The sequence below is a fragment of the Schistocerca cancellata genome, chromosome 6, assembly GCF_023864275.1.
Source record: "Schistocerca cancellata isolate TAMUIC-IGC-003103 chromosome 6, iqSchCanc2.1, whole genome shotgun sequence".
Lineage (NCBI taxonomy): Eukaryota > Metazoa > Arthropoda > Insecta > Orthoptera > Acrididae > Schistocerca > Schistocerca cancellata.
Genome location: NC_064631.1, coordinates 502,129,239 through 502,149,134, shown reverse-complemented (window position 1 = coordinate 502,149,134; position 19,896 = coordinate 502,129,239). Strand labels below are relative to the sequence as shown.

The 19,896-nt window shown below is 39.7% G+C and overlaps 1 protein-coding gene across 1 annotated transcript in view; it reads right to left on the bottom strand.

Moving 5' to 3' along the window:
* LOC126190835 (receptor-type tyrosine-protein phosphatase kappa) overlaps positions 1-19,896 on the bottom strand; it is a 707,747-nt gene that overhangs the window by 71,198 nt on the left and 616,653 nt on the right. Inside the window, exon 13 of the mRNA XM_049931411.1 lies at positions 5,894-6,081. Coding sequence (XP_049787368.1) covers positions 5,894-6,081 — 188 coding nt within the window. The remainder of the gene's footprint in view (positions 1-5,893; positions 6,082-19,896) is intronic.

The window sequence follows — 19,896 nt, the reverse complement described above, 5'->3', positions numbered from 1 at the left end:
CAGCAAGGGCGAACCATTCGAAGTGCCGAGCTAGCTGAACAGTACCGACCGAAAGGTCCAAATGAGAGAAATTTGTCGTGGAGGCAGACAAAACTGTAGGGTCCCCAGTGTTGAGGCAAACAAGATCCACTTGGTGGAAGACGTCTATCAATAGTGAGCCACGCGGACAAGGATATGGATGTCCCCAAAGAGGGTGGTGGGCATTGAAGTCCCCAACCAGCAAATAGGGGGGCGGAAGCCGACCAAGAAGATGAAGGAGATCAGCTCGTACCATTGGTGTGGATGATGGAATGTATACAGTACAAAGAGAGAAGGTGTATCCAGAAAGGGAAAGGCAGACAGCGACAGCTTGGAAGGAAGTGTTTAAGGGGATTGGGTGATAATGGAGAGTATCATGGAGAAGAATCATGAGTCCTTCATGTGCTGGAGTGCCTTCAACAGAGGGGAGATCAAATCGGACTGACTGAAAATGGGGGAAAACAAAGCGGTCATGGGGATGCAGAAGATGACCGGCGAATAGTATCGTAAGAGGATCGACAATTCATCCCGATCGGCTCGAATGCCGTGGATATTCCAATGGATAATGGACATAGGGTGGACAGAAAATGGAAGAATGTGACCAAGGGAGCCCTCAACTCAACGACTGCTCAGAGCTTCCGACCAACAGCGTGGAACAGCATTCAGCCGAAGGCAGAAGATCCTGATCCATAGGTTGTTCAGGAGCAGCTCCTACCACCAGCGATCGGCCGGTTGATCGGCCGCCAGCAGTGCACCTCGGCGACACAGAAGACAGCCGAGGACGGCTACCGCCAGGTGGTGCTGTAGATGAGACACGCCGTGGCGAAGGAGAGAAACTGGGTTTCTTATTAGCCTTCTTGGAAACAGGATGTTTAGATGAAGGAGGAACCGATGGTTGTGAAGTTGGGGTATGTAAAATATCTTCACGAGTAGGCTCTTTTTTGGAAGTCTTGGTGTCTGACTTTTGGGCTCGAGATTTAGCAGAACCTGATGAAGGGTGAGCCATAGAGTGAGCAGGTGAGAGTGGGGAGGTTGAACAGGCGATCTTTTAGCTGGCCGATCTGACAACCGTGGCACTAAAGGTGAGATCACAAGTCTGTGTGGCTGCCTCCTTTGTTGGCCGAGGAGAGGCAAGGGCAGTGCTGTATTTACCTGTCTGAGGCACAGTGGGCTTTCGATTGGCGAATAATTTTTGAGTAGCAAAGGTCGACACCTTTTCCTTCACTCTGATTTCCTGAATGAGCTTCTCGTCTTTAAAAATGGGGCAATCTCTAGAGCAGGGCTTCACAACATATGTGCTCGCGGAGCACGCTGTGAGCAGCCAGGCGCGAGCACGGAGCAGTGGGAGCACGCTACCCCAATTACTGGACCAGAGCGGAGCGTGGGGAGAGTCACGTGGGGCACACAACAGCTGCCACCAGTCAATGTAAATCTGCGGCCACCTGCAGGGATATCACTCACAAATTATTACTGCGACAAGTGAAACAAATAAAGGAGAATGTACATGTGCCACATAATTTTATTAGCTTAGTGTATGCCTCTGCATTCGTATTAATTTGTGAACTGTTACACAATAAAAGGTGTCACTGAAGTGTGGGATTCTCGGTTATCTTGTACTTTTTGCCCTTTACAATTGCCTCTATGTTCGGAGTAATTGTTCTTGTGCACTGTAGGCGCAGCGTGCAGTTTAAATTTCGATCAGACAATGAGTTTCTCAGGCACGTCTTGTTACATTTCATTCCATGATTACTGGCATCTCTGATGGCGCACTCCTCCCTTGTGGGGGCCCTCTCTGAGGGTACTCCCACCTTAGGTGATTATTCACACCTCAGGTCACACCTCCCGAGGAACGGATGGAGGGACCAATCGGCACCTTCGGAAGGTAACAGCTCGGGTAATCACCCCTCCCTGGGCCTGGCCGTTACCAGGAGGTACGTACGTGTCCTACCTGTCTACCCGGGGTGGGGAATTACGCGTTACCCCGTCACCGGCTACGCATGGAAATGCGTGGGTCGGCTTTCAGACACGTACAGGGAGGAAAAAAAGAGCAAGGGAAAAAAAAGGGAAAGGAAAGGAGAAAGGTCTCAAACGCCGCAGCGGAGAAAAGTGTAAAGAGAAGAGGTAAGGAAAAGGGAAGGACAAAGGAAGGGCAAAGACTTGCAAGCAGAGAAAGCGAAGAATGTGTTACATTTTTGAGCGTCCGTCTCTGGACGTAGGCACAAAACATACTCCCAGAGGGGGAGAAAAGTGAAGAAAAGAGGCAGAGGTGAGGGGGAGGGTGGGGGCGAAGATCGGGGATGGGGAAGGATGCAGAAAAGGAAGGTATGCAGCCCGGAAAGGAAGGAGGGCCACATTAGCTCGGGGTCCCTTGCTCGCTATGCACGTATCCACAAAAGAGTTGTGGACCCCCTGGGGGGGATAAGTGATAGTGGGAGACAGGTTCAGTCACTACTGATAGGATTGACTCTGATGTACTGTGCCGTAACCTTAACCCTCCAGCCAAGGGCGGCCCAGAGTTCACAAGTCGGAAGTCACTATTTTTCTGTGTAATCTTTTTCTGTTGCTCATGACCTTGTGTATGTAAACTTGTTGCAAGATGACAAAGATGAACAAAATCTGATAATGATCATTCTCAGAGTGTTCAAACATGGATATGTCCACTGTGAAGCTTTAGACAAAACTGGGATTCGTCTGGAAAGACAATGTGGTGATACACCTGCGTCCAATGTTGTTGCCCAGTGCACCACAGTTGATGGGCATCTCTTTGATGCTGCATCAAAGGAGTCCACAACAATTGTCATTCAACAGTATATGGTGTTACAAACACCCAAAAAATTTATCAGTACTTTTCTCCTGTGTTTATAATGTTGAACGCAATTCCCATGTTTCCTGCACTATGTGTGATAAAATTTAATTAACAATATTATGAAAAGGATAGTTGCTACTTACGTGATAATGGAGATGCTGAGTCACAGATGATGTTGTTGTTGTTGTTGTTCTTGTTGTGGTCTTCAGTCCTGAGACTGGTTTGATGCAGCTCTCCATGCTACTCTATCCTGTGCTAGCTTCTTCATCTCTCAGTACCTACTGCAACCTACATCCTTCTGAATCTACTTAGTGTATTCATCTCTTGGTCTCCCTCTACGATTTTTACCCTCCACGCTGCCCTCCAATGGTAAGTTTGTGATCCCCTGATGCCTCAGAACATGTCCTGCCAACCGGTCCCTTCTTCTTGTCAAGTTGTGCCACAAACTCCTCTTCTCCCCAATTCTATTCAATACCTCCTCATTAGTTAGTGATCTACCCATCTAATCTTCAGCATTCTTCTGTAGCACCATATTTCGAAAGCTTCTATTCTCTTCTTGTCTAGACTACTTATCATCCATGTTTCACTTCCATACATGGCTACACTCCATACAAATACTTTCAGAAACGACTTCCTGACACTTAAATCTATAATCGATGTCAACAAATGTCTCTTCTTCAGAAACGCTTTCTTTGCCATTGCCAGTCTACATTTTATATCCTCTCTACCTCGGCCATCATCAGTTATTTTGCTCTCCAAATAGCAAAAATCCTTTACTTCTTTAAGTGTCTCATTTCCTAATCTAATTCCCTCAGCATCACCCGACTTAATTTGATTAGATTCCTTTATCCTCGTTTTGCTTTTGTTGATGTTCATCTTATATCCTCCTTTCAAGACACTGTCCATTCCGTTCAACTGCTCTTCCAAGTCCTTTGCTGTCTCCGACAGTATTAAAATGCCATCGGCGAACCTCAAAGTTTTTGTTTTTTCTCCATGGATTTTAATACCTATTCCGAATTTTTCTTTTGTTTCCTTTACTGCTTGCTCAATATACAGATTGAATAACACCGGGGAGAGGCTGCAACCCTGTCTCACTCCCTTCCCAACCACTGCTTCCCTTTCGTCATAAAATGAGCTTTCAGCCAACAAGGCCTTCGTCAAAAATAACCCCCCCCCCCCCCCCCCTCCCCGCCGCACACAAACACAACAGCTGCAAGAGACTGCGGTCACGTGTGAGAGTTATTGTTTGTGTGTGGGTGAGTGTGTGGGTGTGTGTTTGTGTTCTCTTTTTGACAAAGGCCTTGTTGACTTGAAGTTTATTTTGTGACAGTCTTTTTGCCATGCCTATCTGCGACTCAGCATCTCCGCTATATGATGATACGATGAGTAGCAACTATCCTTTTCATAATAGTGTTACACTCTATCCTGAATTTTCCATTGTTTAAATTTTAATTAACAATCACTTCTAACTTCAGATTTTGCTTTTCATGGTGCATTTCTTTTACATGATTCTTACGCTATTCCTATTATTGGATAAAACTTGTCCACTATTTTATACAGAAAAATTACAAAATTGTTGACAGATGGAGTGTTAAGTCACTTAGGAAAACTTGTTCATGAGAACATCTACCACTACATGTACTCAATCAGGATCAGACCTCCATTAGGAATGATTTGCATGACCAGCCTTTATACCTCCACAACCCTCAGAAATTACAGGCAAAAAATCCAGCTAATTTTACACAAGGTTTTGTCACTGTAACTCAAGTCACAAGGAAACTGTTTTAATATGTTTATGATGTACAGTGTTATGTGCCACTTAAACAGACTGATATCAGTGAAGATTTCATTGGAGGCAGGGTTCCATAAAAGTCATTAGCTTGGCCCATACCTTCTTTCACTTCTCAAGGTGTGTTTTCATAAAACTGTTGTTATTAAATAAACTATTGTTAGAATTGTTGAGAAATGTTGAAATTAATATATGGCAACTAATACGAATATAAGGTGACCACCTAACATCCTACTTTTGACTTTTATGTACTCTGTATTTAAGAGCTAAATGTATGCCTGAAAGGCACATTTCACAGCTCTTCAGTAAAATTGTGAAATTTACTCTGTCACAGTATGATAGCTGAGTCACATTCTTGTGTACAGTTACCTCAGTGCATAGAGAAGTAATTTAATAACTTGGACTAACACCTTAAACAAAACTTAGAACTTCTACTCTCTCTTTCACACATTATGAGAGTGTTAAAAGCATTGTGATATAGATCCTATACATGAGTCGAATGATAAATAATGGGGCAATATACTGTTTATTGTAATATTAAATAATGTCTTGGTGAGACCAGAAGCCAGCAAAAACTTGGTTAAGGTAAAACAGAATTTTGGAAAATATAGTAAATCCCTTAGTGGTCAGTTAGAAGTGGCATACCTTCACTTTCATTTACGTATTTACATTTTTTGTTTGTCGTTTGCCCCACCCCTCCCCCTTGTCTACCCTTCCTACCCTTGTTACCAAAGATGAATCTGCTTGTTGCATACAGCAAAGTTAAGTGACTACTTTCAAATGTGTCAACTATGAGTTTTTTTGATTCTTCTTGCAAATGAGCCTCACAATCCAAAATATTCTATTGTCATTTACGCATCTATAAAATGCATAATTACATCAATTTCCAATCCCACAATAATTTTCTGATAATCATTTATATAAGGAAACTTTTAAGCTGTTACAGATCACGTCACTTCCTTCTATCCCATAGATCACAATTCAGCACACCATGAAAAGTTTTTAGAGAGGAATTTGATTTGTTACTATGGAAAATGCAGCGAGCTATTTAATAATGTATAAGTACATGCACACATCTTTTATTTAGTATACGCACAGGTAAATGCAAGCATAAAAAAACCAAGAGAAATCTCTCTCTCTCACACACACACACACACACACACACACACACACACACACACACACACACACACACACACAGAGAGAGAGAGAGAGAGAGAGAGAGAGAGAGAGAGAGAGAGAGAGAGAGAGAGATATGGAAATAGTTTTAAGAATCTTACTGAGAAACAACAACAACAGGCCCATAGTCTGTCCTCTGCCTCCATCGCTCCACCATGTTCATGAGTTCAACTAATGAGTTCGTTGATGTTGGAACTTTATGACCCATTGGCCAACAGGTCAGCTGAAAAAGCTGGACTGTCTTTGGAGGAGCCTTCACACCTGCCATCAGCTCAGTCAGTGAAACAATCTGCAAAACACCAATTTGAAATTATAAATTCTGACACATGGCTAACATTATCTAAACTGCAATGTATAAAACTATACGTTTTAATTTCAAATATCTTATTTAACTTGTCTTGGTATCGTTTTTCAAATAATAGAAAGCTGAAACTTCCTGGCACATTAAGACTGTGCTGGACTGGGACTCAAACCCTAGAACTTTGCCTTTCACAGCAAGTGCCTGGTTAGCTCAGCTGGTATGGTACTTGCACACGAAAGGCAAAGGTCCCAGATTCAAATCGTGGTCTCACAGCCAGTTTCAATCTGCCAGGAAATTTCTTGTCAGCACACATTCTGCTGCAGGCTGAAAATTCATTCTGTGGTACAATGATGTTCACTGCCATAATTTCCCTCTGCTTCCTCATATGTTGTGATAAGATTATTACGGAAAATGACTTACAGCAGCCTTTACTGAAAACTAAGAATTGAAGACAGGCTTTGTTTATCTAACTGTCACTTTATTCCAGACACAAATAACAAAAATATGTAAATAAAAGATGCAATTAACAAAAAGAGAGGGAACTATAATTAGTTTCTATATTAAAATTAAATAGACTCTATTGCCAATTACGATGGATATCCAGTTCCAATTATGATGGATATTGACTTCCATCAGGTAAAGAATTTCCAAAGATGACAAGTGATTAAACCACTTATTTACACACACGAAAATTATTGGTTCCAATTCTTCTTTGCATTATTGCCAGAGAAAATGTTGGCATTAAATGCACAGAATCTTTTAATCAGAATGAAACTTTGGACAGTATTATTGTTCCTTGAAGCATTTATTAATGAGTCTGTCAACAGTTGCAGTACTTATTAGGTGACTAGTTTCGACACTTACAGATTAATCTTCAAGCCTGGCCTACTGAGGCTGCACTGCCAGTGCCTGATCTTAATAAAAAACATTGAGTAGTCACACATGCCCTATAAATGTTTGCAGAAAGAATGCCATAATCCATATACATCTGTTAACAAGTCAAACTCAAACTTGTGAATTGTGGCAGTCATCCTGCAAACATTTGTAGAGCATGTGTTGCCACTCAATGTTCATTAATAAGATCAGGCACTGTCAGTGTAGCCTCAGCAGGCCAGGCTTGAAAGTAAATCAATAAGATTCAAATCCAGTCGCCTAATACTGTTGACAGAACCTTTAATAAACACTTTAAGGAATTTAAATAAAGTTCCTGTACTCTGTCAATGAAATGCTGAAACTGAAGAGTGTTATTGTTAATGAAAATGCATACAAAAAACAAATACAAATAAAAATCTAAGTTACGTTACTCTAGTCTTAGTTTTATTATCGACACTGCTCTTTTTCTGCAGTTTTTTTGCACGAGATCTTTCAGCGTTCATTGCACACAAAGTTTTCATTTGGTTGCTGGATTCATCTCTCGTTTTGGGAGAACTTGGGGTGGAATCAATGTGTTGCATATCGTGTTACCACGTGTTTGATTTTGTAGTTTGCCTGACTCCACTCTTTTGTCATTATGGCACTGGCTGAGTAGAAGTCATTCACACAGCGTTGTATTTTTCTATGACTATTTGTCCTGTGCTTTTGTAGGCCTTGGTGTTGGGCAGGACCATCTGCATTCTGATGTCTTCTATGAAGGACCTTTCCTTCATAAAGACATAGGGCAATATTGAAGGCACTGTCACCCAGGATTCATTTCACGTAGCAGGATTTGACTTTCTCTAGCATTACTAAGTCATTGACTTTTAGTTTGTCCCAGATTATATGGGTCCCGTAAGTTGCTATTGGTGCTATAGCTGTTTTAAACAGCGTCATCAGTGTTTTTATTGAGAGTTTTTGAGGCTGTTGGGTGTTGCAAATTGATTTTATTGCTGCTGCTGCTCTTTCTTTCACATGTGTCTTGAATGATGTCAGTGTTGTTTGCAAAGTGACACTACATTCTGTACTTAGGTACTACTTCTAGTGGTTTTTCTTGAAGGGCTAACATGTATTTGGTGAGAGTTTACCACCTCTTCTGAAAATCATCTGTTTGGTTTTGCTACAGTTTATTTGTAGGTCATTTTCCACGGCCCATGATGTGAGTCTGTTTAGCACATTTTGTAGCTCTTCTTTGTATTCTGAACGTATTACCATGTCACTCACATAAAATAGGATTGTTGTTGAGCTGTCCATGATGATCTTCATGATGTCTGCTGGCATGATTGTTGAGCAGTGTTAGACTGATTGGGTCTCCTTGTAGCACTCCCTTTGTTTGAGTTGAATTCTTGTATGTGATGATATCATATTTGGATGTGCTTGTATCATATTATGTGTCTCATTATTTTGTGTGTGTTGCCAATTACATGTTGAGTTTTTGGGTGAGTGTTTCTCTGTTAAGAGTGTTGAAGGCTTTGCTATAGTCTATAAAAACAACAAAATATTTTTTCCTTTGATGTCTTAGGGTATTTTGCACTTGCTCTATTAAACATATTGCTTTATGTAGGATGCTTCTTCCTTTTCTGAAACCAATTTGGTTTTCTGGTATTTGGGTAGCCACTCCAGCAGTAAGCCGGCTGCTTAATATTTCCACGGAAATTTTGAAAGATGTGTTTTCGAACGCTGTACCTCTATATAAGTCTGGGTCAGAGGTATCTCCTTTTCGTACGATATGGATTTTAATTGTGCATTGTTCTGGTATTTTTCCTACCTTTATGCAGTTGTTAAATAGTTCCCATCAGTAGCCTTCCATCATGTGATGGATTTCTTGAGATGTACTGTATATATGCTGTCTGCCCCTGAAGCATTTTTGTTTTTTGCCTTTGTTATCACATGGTGTATTTCTTGTCTTCTTCTTATAGGGATGCAACTTTCTATTGTTTCTGTTAACTGTATTCACAGGATGTTTTCTTGTGTTGGAGGTTTAGGATGGCTTCGAAACAGTTTTCCATGTGTCCACTGAAATTCCTTTTGTTGCTGGTGTTCTAGGTTTTTTATATGCTGTGAATTGGCCTCTTTGAGCATCTTCTGCTAGTCATCTAGCCTGTTCCTCTACGTGGTCCACCTTCTTCTTCTTTATTAGTGTTTTGTATGACCTCTGCCTATCATATAGTGATAGGTCGTATTATTGTGTTGTGGTTCTGGCTTGGTGTAGTGCTGACAGCATCTTCTGATGTTCATCATAACACTCCTTGTTGGCCATGGTTGTGATTTCCTGTATTTCATTTCTGTTTGACATGATTGCAGTCACTGGGCATAGTTCCACTGCTTCCAATGTCTGGTGTAAGTATACGAGATGTTTCATTCTTTTTATTTTCCTAGGCTTTCTTTTAACTTCACTATGTCTGATTTCCTGGATATCCAGTTTGACTTAGGCTTAGTTGTTGGTAATGGCTGATTAAATTCAAAAGTTGTCATGACTGGTATGTGTTTTCTTATTGGTCACTACCACTGATGTCCAGAGACCTTTCTGACTAATTGGCTTTATGCCTTCACCTCTGAATAATATGAGGTCCGTTGCACTGGTTCCATTGGATGCTACCTATGTTTCCCGGTCAGGTTTGTTGTTGAGATTATATCCTCTTCTTCCAAGAGTTTCCAGCATCTGTTCTGTTTCAATATTTGGTTTGTCTATCGTTGTGTTGAGATCATCAGCAAAAATTACTCTTTTGTCGATCTTTGTTTGTGGTAATATCTCTGTTATACTTTCAATTTTGTTATCTACCATCATTTGTGTTTGAGCACATCCGTCTATCATATTGACATGATTTGTTTTAACAATAATTGTTTTTTCATCTCTAGGCACAGTTTGAAGAAGATGGAAAATCATCCTTCTGGCCTGCCTGTGGTATGACATGCAAAAGAGTGATATCTGTAGTACTCTTTTATAGTATACTCTTCTGTCGAAAGGTTTCTGTGAGGAGAATGACATCGTACCATTGGTATGAACGGTATTACATTTTTTTAAAGACTTCTATGCACCATAAGAGAATATTTGTATGTTTACTGTAGTTCTGCTCCTTTGCTGTAGTGTGTTGTCTGAAAGTGAAGTCTCCTTACTGTTGGAGAAATGTGAACAAAGTATTTTCAAATCTGTATAGTTGTGCATATGACACTTTGTGCTGAGTGCATTAGAGCTATGTGAAATGATATTCTATGATTGCTGATTGGCAATGAGAGCATGTGTGTAGCCTGTATGTAAAATGTGTTTATCTGTTAATACAATACACATTTTTATTTTGTCCTAAACAATTTTTCCATGTCATTTCACTGCACTAATCAAAGAATCCAACAGGTTATGGGTCCAGAACTGAATAAAGTGAAATAATAAATTTCACAGTCATGTGTTTTTGTGCAAAAGTGAATAGAAGTTTGTATAACGTGTGCACAGTGAATAAAAGTGACTGTTAATATGAGTACAACACAGATACATCAAATAGAGTGGCTTGTAGGCGTGAGAATTATGCAACTTGGAAATTTAACATTGAGGCATATTTGAACTTGGATGACTTGTCGGACATCATAAATGGTACATTGAAACCTACTGAATCGAGTTCTTCTGCTAAGGATCAGAAGGTGATACCAAAATTAATCCTTCTGATTGCTCCAGAAAATTATGTTCACTTAGAAAAGGCTACATCAGCAAAGGAGGTAGGGGACAAACTAAAAAACACATCTGAAGGTGGAGGTTTAACCAGATAACACATTAAACACGTGCAAAAACATGGACGAACATGCGAATAAAATAATTTGTCTCAAACTGTCTGAGGAATATCGGTTTTGATATTCCAGAAGAATGGATTGGAACTATACTGTTGGCTGAGCTACCAGTTAAATATTCACCTATCATTAAGGGTTTGAAAAGTTTGGGAATACCCTTTACAGCAGATAGTATGGAGGTAAATATTCTACAGGACTTAAAAAATGAGCAGTTTCTTATGAACCAAAGATAGAAACAGCATCGGCTTTACATTCTAAATACAAGAAGAAGCCAATAAAATGTTTCAGATGCCAGAAGATTGGGTATTTTTCATCACAGTGTAACAAAAGGCTGAATATTAATGAAAAGTAGCATGTTCATTCTAGTAGCCCTGAGAGAGAAACTATCATAAAGGTAAGGCATCTTCTGATTTTTAATTTTTTAGTGAAGCAAGTGGTGATCATGCAGGTTGGTTTCTAGATTCAGGAGCATCTGTGCACATTATTAAAGCTCCATCAGTTTTGTATGATGTTTGCTCAACGACTGACATAGGAGTTTCCACAGCTGATGGGTCTACATAAAAGTGTGAATTTGCAGGAAAGGTTGATCTTAATTTGCTGGTAAATGGGGAGAAACAAATTGTCACTGCTCAAAATGTACATTATGTGAAGAATACTGAAACTAATTTGCTGTTGGTAAGCAAAATAGCAAAGAAGGGTAGCAAGGTTATCTTTTCTATAGAGGGAGCCAAAATTATTGACTCTTGTGGCAACATTGTAGCCACTGCAACTAAGTAAAAGGTATTTACAAATTAAATACAGTTGAAGATATTGCTCAGACTTGAAATCATCCTCTTTATATTGCAAAAGGTTTCTTGTGGCATAGTAGACTTTGACATTTGAATAGACAACATATGGCCTTATTGAAGAATATGAGACTAGAATGGAAAATTGTGTGAAGAATGATGTACAGTGTGAGGTGGTGGTGGTGGTGTTTTTGTTTTAGGGCGCAAAAAACAACTGGGCTCATACGCACCCAAGTCACAGAACATGAAGACAGAGAGGAATTAAAAAAATGACCATACGTCAGTCCCAAGTGACATTAGAGAAGACAGCTAAAAACAGGGACATGGAGAAAGGGCTAAAAAGACACCATACAGAAACTGAGGTCCAAAACTAAAAATTAAATGGCCTTTGCCATATTGCTTTGGAAGATAAAAAGTAAAATGTGTTCTATAGTCTACGTGTCTTTTGCTAAAACAGCCAATAACTCAGATGGCAAACCCAAGCGGGAACATAAACGATTAATGGCATTCTGTCTGGTCCAAATGGGAATAGGTGTGTGAGAAGTCGGAAAGGAAAGTGGGTGCTCCAGTGTTAAGGCAGAAGAGGCTGAATTGATTAAGAAGATCAGCAAAGAGGGCACCTCTCTAACAATTTCTGGGAGAACCCCAAATGGGATGACGCTAGTTAAAGTCACCGAATAGCAAAAATGAGGGAGATAGCTGCCCAATAAGCTGAAAGAAGTCTGCCCTGGTGACATCAAATGACAGAAGGACATAAATGGTACAGAGGGAAAAAGTCAGGTGGGGAAAGAAAAGGTGAACTGCAACAGCTTGAAGATGGGTAGTCAGGGAGATGCGTTGACTATGAATGTCATCTCGAATGAGCAGCATGATGCCCCCATGAGATGGGATGCTGACCTCAGAGGGATGGTCAAAACAAACCAGAAGAAATGTGAAAGCTCAAAATGGTCGTGAGGGTGCAATTTCATTTCCAAAGGCAGACTACAAGGGGATGCTGCAATGCTAAAAGCAACCATAAATCCTTTTTGTGAGACAGAGGGCAGCAAACATTCCATTGGAGGAGAGTCATGATGAGGAAGAGATGTAGGGGTGTCACCCATGCAGCTGCTGAGTTACAGCCTGTGAAGAGTCGCTACTACAGGGCACAGAAGCATGAGGCTCCTGCTCCATGGGGTCCACAGAAGAGTCAGCTTGATTGTGCAGTCAGTTTGTGGAGTCCAATACTGAAAACCAGTTGGTGGAGCGCACCAGTGGCATGGAGGCTGGGCAGGCTAAGGTATCATGTGGTGACACCGCCGAAGAGGATCTTCGAGTCGGCGAAGGAGAAGAACGTTTTCCTTTGGTGGACTTCTTTTAGCCTTTCTGGTTAGAGGAAGATGTGTGTTGGCTGGCTGGAGGGACACAGAAACTCTTCATGGGAGTACTCCTTCTGTCCTTTCCGGCCTACTGGTTGTGTAGCTGGTTGCTTCACCCCTTGAGGTGAGAGTTTGATGGCTTGTTGCACAGCTGGTCAGGGAATGACAATGCTACCTTGACACTGGGCGATTTCACAACCTCAGAGCTGAATTGGAGGTTGAATGTCTCCATGGCCATGTCCTTCATGGAATAGATTATCATGAGACCTTCTCACTAGTGGCATAATATTCATCATTAAGATATCTTTTATCTCTTGCAGTAAGGGAAGACGTATTAATTCATCAAATGGATGTGGAAACAGCCTGTCTGGATGGAAATTATTTAACTGGATAGATAAAAAATCTACTCACCAAGCAGCAGCAGGACACAGACATAAAAGACAGTTACAATTGGCAAGCTTTCGGAGCCAGGGTCTCCTCCTCCAGGCAGAATGGTTGAAGGGGAAGGAAGAGAGGTGAAGGAAAATGACTGGAGAGGTCTAGGGAAAGGGGTAGGTTTTGGGAATGCCACCCAGAACTGCAGGATGAGAAGAAAAACTGATTGTTGGGGCCTGCATAGGAAAAGATTTGAAAACTTGAGAGCTTAAAGGTAGAAGACAGGGTCATATGCAGACAGAGATTACAGTTTAAACAGCATGCATGATTTAATAAGAGTGAAAAGTTAAATGCAGTGTACGTAACAGAGGAAAGGGGGGGGGATGAAAAATAGACGGGTTAGACAATGAAAGATGTAGAAAACTAAAACAGAGTGAAACAAAGAGTAGTTACAGTGAAGAAACGCTGAAACAAAAGAAATTAATGTAAATTAAGGCCACATGGGTGGTGAGAACCAAGGACATGTTCTAGTGCTAGTTCCCACTGGTGCCTTTGGGGAAGAATTAAGATGGCGCGTGTGGTGAAGCAAGCATCTAGGTCATGAATATCATGTTGTAGAGCATGCTCTGCAACGGGATATTTCAAGTTGCTAGTACACACCCTCTGCCTATGCCTATTCATCATGATTGATAATTTGGTGAGGCTGAACAGTGTTTACATAACAGCTGGTATGCCTATTCATCCCTAATTGATAATTTGGTTAGGCTGAATAGTATTTACATAACAGCTGGTACATGGTGTGTTGTTTCACAGGTGGCTCTCCCTAAAGCTGGGTGAGGAAATATATGTGATCCCATCCGATGAAGTTAAAAGACCAAGTCAAAGGAAAAGGAAAATTTGGCATCCGAAGAAAGGTATGTACCGATTAAAGCAGTGTGGCCATTGCTCAAAGAAATGTTTACATAAAACTTGGATAAAACTGGGAACGTCAAGGACAAAAGCAGATCCAAGTATGTATTATAAAAGAAGCAAAGAAGAAATTACAATCATGGTCATATTGATAGATGATTTTTATTTTATTTTGACGAACAATGAAAATAAAATGAGCTTTCTTAAAAAACAGTTACAGTCAGAATTTAATATGCATGTCTTAAAGTGAAGTTGGTCAGTACTTAGGCAAGAAGATTCTAAGAAATACAAACAGAAAATAATTATGAATTCTTCTATCTCTGTTACAAGAAAAATCTTAGAAAGTTTTGGTATGGTAGTTTAAATGCCTATTTCTATCTCAACAGAAAATAGTGCAAAACTATTAATAACTGATGGGGACAAGAAATTTAATGAAAGTGTAGCCTATTTAGCTGTAGGAAGTCTACTGTACTTAGTACACACTTCTAGAGCAAACATTGCATTTGCCACAAATGCTGTAACTAAGTTTTGTACTGAACAGAGAGAAAGACATTGGACTGTAACCAAGAGAACACTCAGATATTTAAAGGGAATACTGATTATAAGCTGAAATATTCTGAAAAGAGAAATGAAAATTTAGAAGGGTACAGTGACGTAGACCGGGAAAGTGAGATGGAAAGCACACACTACATCACTGGAAGTTGCTTTAAACTAACGGGAGGATTGGTATCCTAATCATGTAAGAGTCAGACAGTGGAAGCTGAATACACGTGAAAGCTGAATACATGGCCTTATACCCCATTATTCATGAAGCCCTGTCGATCAGAACACTGATGAGTGAAATAAAATCTCATACAAAAATAAAACCAACTGTGATATTTTGTGATAATATGGGAGAAATTAAGCTTGGCAACAATAGTTTCACCAGCGTGAGATCCAAACTTATAGACATAAAGCATCACTTTATCAGAGGTCATCCACAGTAGGAAAATGTAACCAATCAATTATGCACAGAAGAAATGTGATCATATCTCCTAACTTAGCCTCTCAAGAAGGGCAAGTTTCAGAAGTTGGTGAAACATTATGGTCTAACTTGTGACGTGTAGCGTTCAGTATCTGAAAAATACTTGTTCAAGCAGGAGTGTCTGAGAAATGTGAACACAGTGTTTTCCAATGTGTATGGTTGTGCATACCAGACTTGACTGCATTAGACCTCTGTGGAATGATAATCTATGGCTGATGATTGGCAACAAGACTGTATACATAGCCTGAATGTAAAATGTGTTCATGTGTTAATAAAACACAATTTTTTTTATTTTGTCCCTAAGCAATTTTTCCACATCATTTCACTACACTAAATAAAGAATCCAACACTTACTCTTACTCCTTGTGGCCAAAATTCTTATTGTTCTGTATCCTTGAGAAATCTGAATGTGAAACCTACTTTGAAGACCTGTCTGTCTCCTGGCGTGCATAGTTCTTCATATTCTATGCTGTCCTCAATTCCTTTTCTCTCTATATAACTTACAAACTTATCCATCCATAATGTGTAGCTCAATGTTTTTCTCTGTGACATAGCTTGATAAAAGCAGTGGGTTACATTCAATGAACTGTCTTCAGTGGACAGACGTAATGTCCACGGGGCCTTACTGTAACCCAAAGAATTATTATCATCTTCGGTTTTTGTTGACTATAGAACATGCCATTTAAGTTGAAACCCTGGCTGCTTGCACTTGAAGAAATTGTCAACAAATGAATAAGATGCAGTGTTTCTCAACACAGTCTGAATAAGTGTGGCTTTGAATTGGTGCAACTCTTTTTACATTCTCAAATTGTAATGCAATATATAGAGTAACACTATTACCTAGTTCCAATGAAAACAAATAATATTTTGTCTGAAAAGAAATGGAAAGAAAGTGGCTTATAGTTTAGCTGTCAGACAGATAAGAGAACTTTATTTCTTGCAGATTACTTAGTGCTCACAGAGAACCAGAATGTGTTAACAGTGTGTCTGGAGTCAAAATGAGACAGGTTTAGAGGGATCAAAACACAATACTTCAGAGATTTAAAATTAATGTGTCAGAGACATGTAATTCAGTTGTGGCTTTGTCAGAAGTGGTGAACAGGGTGATATACAGTTTATATTGATCATAGTGATATATACTATTTTCTTAACCAAAAACATTATTTATTTTCTGTTATTATAAAAAGGACTGATTTTAACAACAAACAAGGAAATAACAACTGTGGCTGCAAATGGTAATCTCAATGAATATTTTCTTGTCATCTTGATTTATTTCCACATGGTGGTTGCTTGTTAAACAGCTGTTAGTATCCATATGGTATCCATCTTGATATATTGCTTTAAGACAAAAAAAGTAGATATGGGCTGTTCATAAACCATCACTACAGACAGAGTGGTTGGGTTGGGATGGAAGGAAGAGACCAAACAGCGAGGTCATCGGTCTCATTGGATCAGGGAAGGACGAGGAAGGAAGGCAGCTGTGCTCTTTTAAAGGAACCATCCCGGCATTTGCCTTGGAACGATTTAGAGAAATCACGGAAAACCTAAATCAGGATGGTCGGACACGGGATTGAACTGTCGCTGTCCTGAATGCGAATCCAGTGTGTTAACCACTGCGCCACCTTGCTCTGTGAGACAGAGTGGTGAGTAAGCATCTGCAGCCCTGTATCCTTGAACACATTATGAGTCATACAATGAACGATATATCGCTTGCTATATGACAATAGTGACTTGTGAAATCTGTCAGCAGATACTCGGAATGCACGGTCATGTCCCAGCTCTGACATTCAGAAACACACAAGGCCTGACTGAAACTGCTACGAGCTTCACTTTCTTAAGTGTTTAAGATTCATAACACTATCAGTCTTAGCTAAAATTTTATGCATCTAAGATCAAAACAAAGCAAGCACAGTGTCATCAAATCCACAGTGCTTACAAATTATATGGCTGGAAAAACTTTGAAACTTAACACTTCTGATTTATTGGTCAGCTTTGATGTTGTATCCTCGTTTACTGAAGTACCCATTGTTGACTCTTTATCGCTGATTAGCTGTAAGTTTGAGGAAGATACAACTGCATTATTCAAGCATGTGCTAACCTCCTCTTACTTTTTATATGATAACTAATGTATTGAACACATTGTTGGTGTTGCCACAGATAGCCCTCTCTCACCCATCATAGCTAAATTATTTACGAAGGATTTTGATGAAAAAATGCTGAACTCCGTAGTTTTAAAACCATCAGTGTTGGAAACATGTGTATGACATAATCATGATTTGGCTCCATGTAAGGACAAATTGAAGGAGTGGTTTGAGAATCTTAACTCCATTCATGGAAGTATCACATTTACCATGTAAGAGAAAATATTGTGTGTACTGTAAGTCCACCCATACTGATATGTACTTTTAAGTGTCTAGCTGATATCACCCTTTGCAAACAATGAAGGTACTTAAAACTTTAATACGTGGGGCTCATATAGTTTCTGAAACTGGCAGCCTACAGGTTGAATTGGAACACTTGGAAGAGGTATTCAGTAAAAATGGACATACAAAACATCCAATTAAGAGAGCTCTGCATGCAAAACACCATACCAACCAAAGAAACAGATGTGAAGTCTATAACCTTCTACCACATGTAGGAAATGTTTCTTTAAAAGATGCCAAAATAATGAAAAAGCATAAAGTGGGTATGATCTTCTTCCCACCAGGCAAGATGGCAGCTCTTCTGGGCTCTATGAACTATAATTTAATCATCTGCTTTTACAAAAGGAAGATATAAATTCCCTGTCAATGTGGAGAAGGTACACAGAACAAACACACAATGTACAAAAACAGTGAAACAAACAACAGAAATACACCCACATTCTATAGCCCAACAAATCTGCAATGGATGAACATTTTAGTTTCACTGGCCATTCCATGGATTACAGAGAAAAATAAAGATACTGGCCACAGTCAAACACTACTGGGATTCAGTGGTCAAGGAATCTGCAGAAATACAATTTGCAGACAGCCTGCTCAGCGCAGACAAGGATTTCCAGTTCAACAAATCATGAAAGCACTTATTACATTTTCAGATGAATTATCACTCCAAATCTCCATGCCCTGGCTTTCCAACAGGAGCCAGCCATTCCAAAAAACAACCACATAATTCATAAGCACTATGTATTTGCTGACTTTGGGCTTGCAGTGTTATCTCCGATGCAAGCAAATTTACTTCACAGTATTGTGTCAAGTGTTATTCTGCCAATGACTCACTCCAAATATGGCTGTTATGTTATTAGCTGAAATATCAGAAGAAGAAATAACACTATCCCAAATGCATGCCTGAAAGATGATGGAATAGTCTACCTGCTGGGAAAACTTCAGGAAATACTTCTACTTCAACATTTTAGAAAATGAGGAAGGGGGTAATTATTTTGCAAATGTACTTAAAGACATGACGAAAGAAAAATAAGAAGTATCAAATGAAATAAGGCAGCTACTAAAGAGTGGCAAGACTTTCAAATAAATAATAACAAGATCATGAAAGAATATACTGAGATAAACGACACACGCACACACACACACACACACACACACACACACACACACACACACACACGCACACACACACGTCTACATTGTACTGTTTGACTACACTGTCCTGGTGTTGTAGGATGAGCAGCAGTGTAGAACAGTTCATTGAGATAGGACAATGTAGCATGAGTTACCTCTCAACACAGTCCATTACATATTTTTATTCAACCCAGGAGTTTCCTGAATCATGAAAACTTATGTATGGTGATCATCAAATTTTATCTATTTAGACGATACATGGGCAGTAATTAACAATAAAAAGAAAATTGTACAAGCAATCTTAGATTTCTTTAAAAGATTCTTAGGACATGGCAGATATCGGAAACATGTATACGATGGGGCACTCTTAGCTTTTAATGGTTTAAAAGCGTGCTGCAAAGATTGAAAGAGAAGACTCACATTCACATCAAAGATTAAAAAACAACTTCATTACAGAACAAAATTACTAAAATTTAGTGATGCATTCAAATTCTTCACACTCAGATGGAACAAAAATGGAGAAATACTAAGAAAGTTGAACTTCTTTGTACATAGGACTAAAAAGACATATTAGCTGTTGTAAACAAATCGTGGATGGAGTACGTTAGAACACTGAACGTCATTTAAAACTTGTGGGCTGAGAAGCTGTGGCTGATATATATAATTATTCCCAAATATTTTGTCTCTGATGGCAGTAGACATGTTTGGAGGTAAAACAGCAACTGTATCAAATGCTCAAGAGCCCCCTGTGTTTATGAAGTTGCGCAGAGGGCACCGTGATTTGTCACATCATGCTGACTGCACGATTTTCTCTGACTGCAACAGCAACTGTATCAAATGCTCAAGAGCCCCCTGTGTTTATAAAGTTGCGCAGAGGGCACCGTGATTTGTCACATCATGCTGACTGCACGATTTTCTCTGACTGGCACCATCAGTCTTGACTAAAAGAAATCTATTGTCATTCTGTTGCTGCAAAGTCAACATACATATTGTGTCTAACTTATCACCTTCTTACTTTCTATTCGTATTATTACGGTGTTAGTGAATCACTAGGACATGCACACATGATATTGCATTGCTTTTGCTAAAATGTCTGTCTCACTGAATTT